The following is a 12,156-nucleotide window of genomic DNA, read 5'->3' on the forward strand; positions in this document are numbered from 1 at the left end:
AACTCCTTCCTCAAAACTTAGGCCCGTTACCTCCCGTCCTACCACACACCACTGTGAAGAGGTAGCCTCCTCGGCGATACCGGGGGATGCTGTCAGGGCCCCCCCGAAGCCCTTTCCTCTCCCAGCTGAACGAGCCCCTTCCCTCAGCCTCTCCCCACAGGGAGCCCCTCAAAGGCCCCTCTTCCCCCCCCGCTCCCTCCCACCGCCCCCGGCTCCCCGCCTTGTGCTCCCTAGGAGCCCGTGGGTCTCCAGGCTCCTCTCGGGGAGAGACTTTTAGCCTTCTGTCAGGAAAATCCAGCTCGTTTTCCCCTCCTCATCGCGGTACTCTGCTACCACCTAGCGCTGAAGGGGCGCAGGGCCCGAAGGCCGGCGGGGAGGCGGGGGGCGGGGTGGGGGCCCTCCAGGGGACTCGAGCCTCCCCGCTGGCGGAGCGGCAATACCGATAAATACCGGTAAATGCTGAGGATTTCAACGAGGAGCCCTTCAAACTGCACACGGTAAGGACGGACCCTCAGGGAGGCAGCGCCGCCATCAGATGTGCGGGTGCGCATGCGCAGTGCGGCGACCCCCCCCCCCCCCCCCCCCCCAGTCGTCGTCCTCCAGTCGCTTTCCGGCAGCGCGGCTGGAGGTGCGACGTTTTCACGACGGTGCGTGTCGAGGAGCAGTATCGCTTCACGGCAGGAGTCGCTGGCCTGGCCCGTGAGGGAGCGTTTGGGGGGTGCCGCCAGCATGAAGCAGAAGAGGAAAGGTACCGGGCTGGGGGGGATCGCAGTGCCCGGGGCTGGCGGCACGGTGGCCCCTGCCTCTCTCCCAGGAGCTGAGGGCAGTGGGGCAGCGCTTTGCTGCTTCCCCCGGCCCTGGGAAAGAGGGGGGAGGAGGGGCTGTGGGGCAGGGCTTTGCCCTCCTCCCCCGCCGCTGTGTAGGGGGCAATGGGGGAGGGTTTTGCCGCCTTTCCCTGCCGTGTGTGTGTAAGGGGGGACTGAGGAACAACACTTTACCCCGTGTGTGGGCACGGCGGGGGGGCTGTGGGACGGGGCTCCTCATGCTTTCCCCGGCCCGGTGGGGGTGGGAGCTGTGGGGTGGCAGGGCTTTACCACCTCCCCTGACGCTGTCTGTGTGTGGGGGGGTGGGAAAACAAGGCAAGACCTTGCTCTCTCCCTTCCACGTTCTTTTGGAGGCGGTGGAGGGCCAGCCCTGACCTCCAGTGAGGGTTGGAGGGACTTGGCACCCCTCTGTGAGCCAGCCGTTTTTTCTCCACACTGTTGAATTGGGTGCTGTCACTGGGAGGCAGAATCTTTGCACCCATGTGGGTGCTCAGGAGTTTGCCTTGTTCCTGACTGGTGCCCTGACTGTCAGACACAGAATGGGGTGCTGGGGGTAGGGGAGTCTGGGTGTTGCTGGGCTTTTCCTTCATGGGAAAGGGAAAAAAAAACAGGGGAAAGGATATGGAGCAGCAAAGATGATGGAGAGCAGTGCAGGGCTAGTAGCAGTATGGTCTGTCCCACAAAACTACCTGCAGAGAGAGACCAGATGGAACATCACTGTGGTGCTTCTCCCGGGTGGGTGTAAATGCTGCTGGGTTTCAGCACAGCTGGCACGAACAAAAACTTGTTGGAGCAGTTGTACACACAGCTATGTCCCTGCTAGTGGCTTTTCTGACAATTTTCGGGTGTATATTTTACTGTCCCAACACTTGCTGGTGTAGACAGAGCCGCACAAGATGAAATAAATGCACATTGTTGATAGGAAGTGTGGATGGGTCTCTTAATAGCCATGCCTCTCTTCTCCCAAAGCTGTAGAAATGTAAGCAATGTATACAGTCTATACAGTGCAAAACCTCGTTGCAGCATAGGGTGGGTCTGTGAGGTGCAGCGGGGAAGCTTTAAGGCACTGATACGCTGCCTGATGCAGAGTACCCTCTCTGTGATGGAGGGGAGTTCACAGAGCTGGCCTCTTCGTTTGACTTGCCCCACCATGCTCAGAACACGTGCTGTCCCTTGCCACGTGTACTGCTAGCATCCGACTGGTCTGCTAATTGTCTTTAACTTCCAATGACTTTTTATTCTTAGCTGTTGTGCAGATTACTCTGACATAAGAAGGTGGAGCGTGTCCTAGAAGTAAAAGAAAATCAGTGGTACGAGGCGGTGACTGTCATTTGAGGAATGCTGCAAATCCAGAGTGATATGCAGTGGCAAAATTCCCTCTGTAGGCAACAATTGTAGGAAATACTGAAAATTAACAGAGCAGATGCACCTTGGTTGTTACAAGCAGTTAGAAGGCACAGTCTATACACGTGGTTTGTTGTTTTGTTCTCATTTCAGGAGACGTCAGCCATGCCGAGCTGATGATGATGACGATAGCTGACATCATAAAGCAATTAATTGAGGCTCATGAGCAGGGAAAAGATGTGAATCTGAACAAGTAAGTCACTCTGGGATGACACTGAAGAGCTGATCCACCAGTGATGAACGTGTCCTGTACAGTCTATTACGTTCAGGCTTTATTTTAAAATGTTTTATTTTCGCAGGCTACTGTCATATCTCTTACTGTTACCTGATTAAAAAATACCACCAAGATTTAGAAATTCTGTGGTGATTTGAAATCGTGCCTTGCTATTTCACTGGTGATGCTCAGAGAACAAAATGGGTTGTAGTGGTGAAAAACGCTAAGACACTTGTCATTGCCTTTTTGTGTTTCCACCGGTGTTCATCCTTCAGTAGTCCCAAAGGCAATTCCATCAGGGAGAGATTAGGGATAAAGTTTAAATCAAATTTTCTTAGCAATGTGTTATAAATGAAGTTGTTGAAGGAATAACTTTCTGTAAACTTTACGTATGTGGAATAATAAAACCTGAATTTGTCCCACTGTTTCCATTTCCAATTATATGGAGTCTAACTTTTTGCTGCTGCTGGAAATAACTGGCATGAATGTATGAGAAATTAACTCGGCTAGAGTCTGTGTATGTAGGGCTTAATCGCATGGAAGACTTACGAAAAGAATTAAATCACTGAAAATGGGTAAGTCAGAGTCTGTGGGCAGCTTTCACAAAGTTTTGATAAAACCATATTTAGAAGAAAAACACACAGAAACTAAAAGCATGGGCAGTTGTTGCTTATCAACTTTATTTGGAATTTATTTTCTGTATCTTAATACGCAGTGCAGGTGTTGCGAGGAATTACTGTATGCATTTAAAATAAGTTACGTGGAAAGGCAAATTGGGAGAACCTACCTAGATCTCTATGTGACTGGACAGTAATGCGATAGCACTGCTGTGGGATATGGGTATGCAAGTCTGAATGGAATTGCTAATTTGAGGTATTTCTGCTTTCAGGCTGAAAACCAAGACGGCAGCAAAGTATGGACTTTCAGCACAGCCACGTTTGGTTGACATCATTGCTGCTGTTCCACCACAGTACCGCAAGGTGCTGGTACCAAAGCTGAAGGCCAAGCCTATAAGGACTGCTAGCGGGGTAAGCGTGTACATCATTCTCTCCATCCACCACTGTCCTTCCCTGCTCTCATCAATAAATTGTATTTAATTGTTTTCAAAGACCAGGATATTGACTGTCCAGAAGCTTTAATATAGATGCACTGGCTGCATTGCCAGCTTCCAGGTTGCCTTTTCTGTGATGTTGTGCCCACAGGGCTATTGCTTTCAAAGCATTTGGGAGAAGAGAAAGAGTTTCAGAGCAGCACGTCTTGCTTTTCAGTTGCTGTAGAAACAGTGCAGCTTAATCTGCAGGCCCTCTCAGTGAACAAAAGTGAAATGTTAGTGTTTAACCTGTTCCTTTGAAAGGTAGTTCAAGCTGAAAGCAGGAATAGAGGTACAGCTAACATTGAGCTGTGTGTTTTTAAGCTTCCCTACTGTATGTATAGCACACCTAAACTCAAGCTAACAACAAAAAAAACCAAACCAGAAATCAAAATGCCAGGAAGTGCTCAATTTTTATAACTTAAAAAAAAACCCAAAAGCAACCAAAAAACCCAAACAAAACCACAGAAAACCCCACCCCCAACCCCCCCTTAATTTCTATAATTTCTCCTTTTTGGCTGTGGAATATTTCATTGAACTCTTACTCCAACTAGGATTTCTGAAAACTGGAAATGAGGTACTCTAAGTTGAGTGTCCCAAATTAGTGCACACTAGAAAATCTTAGGGTGTCTGTCTCTTCTTTCCTCTGGTCCTTTTTAAAAAAGAAGGTAGCATCTTACCTTGTACTTGAATTTAATGTGCGTAAAGCTGTCTGAGACCAGCCTGGGAAAAAAAGGCTTCGCTCAGTTCAGTGGAGGGAGGAAGCTCTTTTTTTTATCTTTGGTTTATATCTTTTTGTTTCTCCTCATCTCTCCCCCATTTTCATCTTCCAGGTGGTGTTTGATATGCTTGGTGGCACACTCTCACCCTTGCACTCTTTTCACATGCATGTTAAAGGGTCCTAGTGAATACCTGAATGTCAGTCTGCGTCTTTTCAGCAAGGTGGTTGATGAGATTTGATATAAGACACCTGTTTCTTTATAATATACCCCCAGTTTATTCTGAATTGTGGAAATATTGAATAATAGGATTCCTATTTCTTGATATTTTTGTTATCATTGAATCACAGAAGGGTTTGGGTGGGAAGGGACCTTTCCAGGCCATGTAGTCCAACCCCCTGCCATGAGCAGGGACATCTCCAACCAGACCAGGTTGCTCAGAGCCCTGTCCAACCTGACCTGGAATGTTTCCAGGGATGGATCTACCACCTCTCTGGGCAACCTGGGGCAGGGTTTATCTCCTTATCTGTTTATCCAGTGCTGCCTCCTTCAAGAGCTAACGCACAGATATTCTAGGTGGCAGACTAAGCAGAAAACATCTTTAAATAGTCTCTTGCAGATGCACGTGTACACATAGCCTTCCGAGATGCGCTTTATTTTAGTAACTTCAGAAGCAATTACTGTAATTTCTCTCCTCTGTAACTCTGCTTCTTACAGATTGCTGTCGTGGCTGTCATGTGTAAACCACACAGGTGTCCGCACATTAACTTTACAGGCAACATATGTGTGTAAGTATGACAGCTTAGATGACCTAAGAGGAATGTTTTCCAGTATTTCTGTATAAATCCACTATTGCAGTAGCACTGTGTTGGGGACAGGCTTCCTTTCTGCACAAGCGCAAAGTTGCAGATTGCCAATATCTGCACATTACGCTAAAAAGTCTACTTGTTCTCAGTTTTTCTTCAAGGAGGACACCTTTGTCTTTTGTGGGCCAAACCCTACTTACCTTAGTAAATATACGCTTTTGCGAATATAGTAACCAGGAGAATATATTAACGATCAAATGCAAGTTGTATTACTGTGGCAGGGCGCGCAGGTGTGTTGTGCATATGACTGGGTACGTAAGCAGATTGGAGAAGACTATTACAGAAAAGAAACAGGGCTCAATCTGAAAACTTTGAAAACTGCTGAACCGAGACCCACCTGAGGAGGTGCAGGTGCTGTCTGCAAAGACTTGCTCGGTGTGACGGTCTGGCTCGGCCTGGCTATGGAATGAAACGAGAGCACAGATGGAAGGGAAGGCCTCCAGCTGCCAAGGGCTTGTGGCGTTAAGGGAATAGCTTCTGAGTTTCATTTGAATTAAGAAACCCAATTTCCTTGGGTTTACCTTGAAGTATGTTACCTCTGTTTGACTTAAGAGTCTGTGCACCTGAAATCTCATCTGTTTTTTTTCTAACCATATCAGTTCATCTATTCCAAAACATTGCTTCTCTTTCCCGCCTTGTCACATCAGTGTGTTTCAGTACCAGCTGCCTAACGCAGTGAGCTGGCTCCATTCTTGTTTTTGCATGAGCAGCTATTCTGTTTGAGATGTTCCAGGTAATTACGTATACGAAATGTCTTCAATTGGATTGTGCAACTTTTGCCAGCAAATTAATTTGGCCATGGTAATTTGCTAATTAATTTTATAATGGTGAAAGATGACTTGGGTTGAGTTTGCAGGGCAGGCGGTGAGGAAACTAATCGATTATACTGTGAACCAAATGTGTCTGATTTGATAGAGATGGCGTTATCTTAGTCTGTGCTTTTGAGATCTGCACTGTAAGTAACAATACGCTGACTGCTCTATTACCTTCTCTGTTGGAGGTGCTCAGCGCCTGCAGCTAACGTTGAAGGGCTTGTCAACCCTCCTGTCTCAGGTCACCTTTGAGCACAGAATGACTGTAGATTGGTCCTTAATCCCACAGCCCTCAAAAGAAAGCTAAGGACCCTTTAGAATAAATTGATATTCCTTTTAATTACTATCTGCTGTGAACCATTCCTCTCCTGGCTAGTGGTCACGCTGTGATAGCTGCAAGTCTGTCTTGCTGTGTCACAGAGTAAGAGTTTCAAACAAGCCTCTAGATGCAGAAACTGTAGTTTAATACCAAACTGCTGTACAGTTATCTGGAGCAGATGGACTGTATTCTTTTGAAATAGTCTTAGAGTGTTGTATTCATTAAATAGCAGATTCCTAAGTTCAGAAAACAAATGTAAATGAGCTTTCTCACCATCAAGGTACTTCAATTCTATAAATTTCTGGAAAAGAAATGTAGATTTTGTAACAGGATGATGTCTCTATTTTACGTCTTTCCATGCCAAACAAAAATTGTATTTTACATCAAATGAGACTATTTTTGATAGAATGGTGGAAAATATTTACATTGTTTATGATTGTAAAATTACTTCTTAAAATATAATAATCTGTGTGTAACTATTACTTCAAACTGTATGTTTGCTCCCTAGAATAATGCCATGTCATTCGACAGGTCTGAATTGTTTTTTGACATCCCATTCTCATTAAAATTAAATGAAACAACTGTTTTGCACTGTATACTGAGCGTTTGTAAACATACATAGGCTCAGTTCCTCTTAGTGTTACGGATATCATGGAATCACTCTCTCCAGCATGTGCGTTTGGGTCTGTACCTATATTTACATTGGGTGCTGCAGAAACACAGGACTTTATTCATTCATTCATCCCGTGCTCTGAGCTGAGCAGCCATGAGCCGGCTTTAGTCTAGAAGCTGTATTGCAGCATTAAGGTACCGTAGCACTTGAGCTAATAAAGCCTTCCTTTTGTGGATTTGGTTTTGCCTATATGAGAGCTCACAAATGCCAGGAGAGCGGTTGGCGTGTTGCTGTGGTCAGGCTGTCTCGAATTTGTGTCCCCCTGCGTTTCTGATGAGCGATGGGGTAGTTAGAGCAGCATCTGCTCAACCTGCACCCTCTATGTGTACCTGTACTTCAGACATTGCAATTGTATGAGTTTGATGCTGGTTTTCTGTCTCTTGATATTTGCAGATACTGCCCAGGTGGACCCGATTCTGATTTTGAATATTCAACGCAGTCTTACACTGGATATGAGGTATTACTTTGGTCTGCCATAATGCATTGCGTACACTCTCTACAAACTTGGGTTAGGCTGCTTTTTATTTCTACAAATTCCCTGGTGTTGCAGGAATAAAAAACAAAAGCAAACTTCATAAAGCAGATCTAAAGCAGCTCAAGTACAGGACTGGAAATTCTTCTCAATTATTGTAGCAGTTGTTTCTTTCTCCTCACCTTGCTCCTGTTTATACTGTTATCCGTGTAATACGCTGTAGAGCAGGAGCGAGCAGCCTGTGATTCTGAGCAGGGCAAGTGCAGCATCGTGGCTGCACCCCGTGACTTGCTGGGGTGGGCACGGCTGTTCGTCTGAGTCTCCAGCTGTGGAAAGCAATGAGTGAGTAAGAGCAGTTGAAGGTGACATTGTTTCTCCCATGGGACACTGCTGCATGCAGTTTGTCGAAATGAATGCTAGCTGTGATTGCTACAGCAGTTATCAATCTGCGTCAAAGTTTTCCTAACTGAACAGTCCAGCAGAAACATACAGTTTTACTTGTGGCTCAATATGGGTTTAAGGGAAGGGTACAGAGAAGGCAGAGCCAGACTCCTCCTCAGAGCTGCCCAGTGGAAGGATAAGAGCCAACAAATATGAGTTGGAATTTGGAAAATTATGCCTTAATGTAAGAAAAGAATATTTTAACATGACAGTTGTCAAGCACTTGACTAGGGATCTAGAGAGGTTTTGGGATCTCTGTCCTTAAAGATACTCAGACATTGACTGAACACAGCCCTGAGCATCCTGCCTTAACTGGACCTGCTTTCGGTTCTGTCCAGCCTACAGGACCCTGTGGATTAACAAAGGTCAGGCTCTGGAAAAAAGCCCATTATTCAGCTGTTAATGCCTCTGAAATTACATCTCTGCCCTTACATGTCTGTATCTGCAGTGATACCTTGCTAAATATATATAAGCAAAATAGCACTCTCCTGTTGTATGCCGAAAGCTTAACAGCAAAAGATCTTGTTGTGACTAAATTACTGTGACTCGTTTTCACAAAACAACTCATAGCTATTGTACAGATACAAAGTGGTAAAATGTGGTAAAATACAAATGGGATTAATTTGGTAAACAGTGGTGCAGCATCCTTTTAGCATGGACTTTGTTACCCGTTTTTCGGTGGCTTGACACTTGTCCCATTAGCACAAAGTAGGAAAACCCTGTGTATATGTAACTACTTCATAATTCATGTTGTTTTGGGTACGTTGTGTTCGTTTGTTTGGTACTATCAGGATGTGGGAGTTGTGCATGATTAAGACAGTCCTCGTCCTTTAGAGCTTTTAATCTAACAGATAAATACCAAACAAATCCATGATACACAACATATTTGAAAACCTTATCTTAAGAGTATTATTAATAGGCTTACATCAGCTAGTAATATAAAAAGCAAGTTATTAGGGATTTCAATTGAAAAAATATGTTTAGATGAAAGAATATTTGAAGTTTAGACTGAGTTCTAGAGGACATTCCTTGGATACCTGTTGTGCAAGTGAAGGAAAAACTGAAATGAACAGGACAGAAAAACTTGTATTTTGAAAAACATTTTGTTTGTGATGTTTTTGCAATATTTTTTGAGACTCAGTACAGAGAGTCTTTATCCATCCTGCCGTAATGCACTAAAAATTTGAAAAAGTGTCATTCCCTTCATGTCATATTACCATCTAAGGATAAAAAATGTGTTAAGGAGCCAAATTCAAATTTACAATTGGATGGGTTCTCTGGTTGTGAGTTTGAAGACTACAGGGTCCATTAGGATTTGAAGAATTTAGCATTTCAGGGCTAAAAGTTGTATTTTGTTCTTCTTCACTGTGTGTGGTTTTTTTTTAAAAAAAAAAAGTTTACAAAATGGATCTCCTTGTGTTTTTTAGCCAACATCCATGAGGGCCATTCGGGCTAGATATGACCCCTATCTCCAGACAAGACACAGAGTGGAACAGGTACATTTTTACAGTGAAAGGGAAATGCATTGTGATTGTGATGAAAATAATGAGAATGCTTTTAGTTGCCTGAACTGGTGGGCTGAAAGGGTTGTGATCAGCAGCACTAAGTCCAGCTGGAGGCCAGTCTCTAGTGATATAACCCAGCTGTCAATATTGGGGGCCTATAGTGTTTAACCTCTGCGTTCATGAGCTGGATGCTGGGACAGAGCACACTGTCAGCACGTTTGCAGATGATACAGAATTGGGAGGAGGGGATGATAGACCACAGGATCATGCTGCCATTCAGAGAGACCTGGACAGGCTGGAGAAGTGGGCTGGCAGGAACCTCTTGAAGTTTAACGAAGGGAAATGCCAAGTCCTTCCTGTGGGATGGAACAACCCTGGGCACCAGTACATGCTGGGGGTTGACCAGCTGGAAAGCAGCTTGGCAGAAAAGGACCTGGGGGTCCTGGTGGACACCAGATTGACCATGAGCATCATTGTGGCCTGGAGGCAAAGAAGGCCAGCAGCCTCCTGGGCTGCGTTAGGAGGAGTGTTGCCAGCAGGCCAAGGGAGGGGATTCTTCCTCTGGCCTCAGCAGTGGTGAGGCCGCATCTGGAGAGCTGTGTCCAGTTCTGTGCTCCCCAGAAGATAGACGTGAACATACTGGAGCAAGTCTAGAAAGGGCCACTGAGGTGATGAAGGCATTGGAGCATCTGAGGAGACCCTGAGAGAGCCGAGACTTTAGGCTGGAGAAGAGAAGGCTTGGGGTAATCTTACCAATGTGTATAAATACTTGGTGGAGACACCAAGAAGATAGAGCCAGGCTCTTCTTAGTGGTGTCCAGTGACAGAACAGGACAGGACTCACCGGGCACAAATTGAAACATAAGAAATTCCATTTGAACATCAGGAAACAGTTTTTAACTGTGAGGGTGACCGAGCACTGGAGCAGGTTGCCCAGAGAGGTTGTGCAGTCTCCATCCTGTGAGATACTCAAGGCCCATTTGGACACAGCGCCGAACAAACTGCTGTAGCTGATGTTGCTTTGAGAAGAGACGTTGCACTAGGTGATCTCCAGAGGTCCCTTCCAACTTCCACATTTCATGATTCTATAATTCTACGTTAGCCTGACTTGATCCCCAAAGAAAAAGTATTTTTAGACCTTTTCATTGTCTAACTGTCATTTCCATTAGATAAGTGTCAAGTTTTGAACCTCTTACAAGATCTTATCTGTTCCGAACAATACCTGGTTACTGATAGGACACCCAATTACAACAAAATTGTGCTGAACTTTTGTGGCAGTTGCTCATTCTTGATAATTACTTGAATGGAGAATCTAGTACTGAAATAGTGGCTTTCCTACCAAAATGATTTTTTTTTTGGCATCTCTGCTGGAGAATTAGAAGATCTGAAGAGTTTCTCAATCCTGTTCTGCTTTGACTGGTTTCCTGTTTATCTCCAGATGTGTTGGAAAATTCTCCATGGATTCAGTGTAGTCCTTTTCTCCCACAAGTTTTTAAGGAAAGTTAGGTCTACATGGATTGAAGCAGATGTGAGGAAGCATTTCCTACTGTCCATATCTAAGCTAGCATCAAACTGGAACCAGTGTAACTCCCATCAGCAAGATGCTACACCCAAATAATTCTGCTTTGTCAAGAAAACCTGTAATGCTGGGCTTAATATCTGTACTGTGTTCTTGCAGTAGAAAAATAATTTTTGAGGGTTTTTTGGGGGGGAATTATAAGAAATCTGTAAGAAAGTATTAATGGTTTGTCATTCATAAAAGATAGGACAACTAAAGAAGGAAATGCAGTGTAGGAATGTCAGGGTTTTCAGAGAAGTCTTTTGAGATAAGTCCCTGATGGGTAATTTTTCCTGGTACTTCTAATTTTACAGCTGAAGCAGTTGGGCCACAGCGTGGATAAAGTAGAGTTCATTGTGATGGGTGGAACATTCATGGCCCTGCCTGAAGACTACAGAGATTACTTCATCAGAAACCTTCACGATGCCTTATCAGGTCACACTTCCAATAATGTAGCAGAGGCTGTCAGGTAAGCATCTTGGGTTTCTTTAATGTAATTGTTTAAAAGCATTCGTTAAACTGATGTAAGAACAGAAAATACTGAAGACAAAAATTCAGGGCTTTTTTGCTTTTTTATTTTTTTTGAAAGGCAATGTTTATCCAAATACGTGTTTAGGTACAGAATATTTATAGCTCAGCTTGCAGCATTGCTGTGTGTACTGCATAGCACCAGCAGAAGACAGGCCATGTTTCATCTATTTTCTCATGGAGGAAATGCTAAGCTGCTTCTGATTTCTTGGCATTCCATCTGGACTTCTGCCTTTTATGCCTCATCACCTTGATTTGGAGTTGTGATGAATCGCATTGCCGTGGGATTTATTTCCTTTAGCTGGGAAGGGGAACTGATCCTGGCTTGGAGGGAGGCCAGACGTCAGCTCCCCGTAAGGGATGACTCACCCCCGAGAGCGTCACTGCTCAGGAGCTCTAGCCCCTTGCAGTCTCAAACGCTGTTACCCTTGCAGTATTTCAGGGTGACAGGGAGATGCTGCTCTTATTTTACAGTTGATGAACTGAAAATCGGAGGCTGATTTATTTGCATGTGCTTTGGGTCATCAAATATATAACTTTCCAGCGCGTTTTATGGTATAAAACGGAGAAGGAAAAATTAGAAAGATTTGACATTTTGGAGCTGTTAAATCTAGGTGAGCATCCCTACTGACAGTTTTAGTTTGCTACCTTGACATCATTCAGTGCAGTGGATTTTCCTTGATACCATTATCATCTACTAAAGAAAGCGGTTTTAAAACTGAGTAGGACTAG

At 44.7% G+C, this 12,156-nt stretch overlaps 1 protein-coding gene across 1 annotated transcript in view; it reads left to right on the top strand.

Moving 5' to 3' along the window:
• The first annotated feature begins 723 nt into the window (after positions 1-723).
• Positions 724-12,156, top strand: part of ELP3 (elongator acetyltransferase complex subunit 3) — a 94,149-nt gene continuing 82,716 nt past the window's right edge. Inside the window, exons 1-7 of the mRNA XM_059834790.1 lie at positions 724-748; positions 2,322-2,421; positions 3,332-3,470; positions 4,969-5,039; positions 7,315-7,378; positions 9,262-9,330; positions 11,211-11,365. Of these exons, the coding sequence (XP_059690773.1) occupies positions 730-748; positions 2,322-2,421; positions 3,332-3,470; positions 4,969-5,039; positions 7,315-7,378; positions 9,262-9,330; positions 11,211-11,365 (617 nt within the window). The 5' untranslated portion in view covers positions 724-729. The remainder of the gene's footprint in view (positions 749-2,321; positions 2,422-3,331; positions 3,471-4,968; positions 5,040-7,314; positions 7,379-9,261; positions 9,331-11,210; positions 11,366-12,156) is intronic.

The sequence above is a fragment of the Gavia stellata genome, chromosome 2 (genome assembly GCF_030936135.1).
Source record: "Gavia stellata isolate bGavSte3 chromosome 2, bGavSte3.hap2, whole genome shotgun sequence".
NCBI classification, from domain to species: Eukaryota; Metazoa; Chordata; class Aves; order Gaviiformes; family Gaviidae; genus Gavia; species Gavia stellata.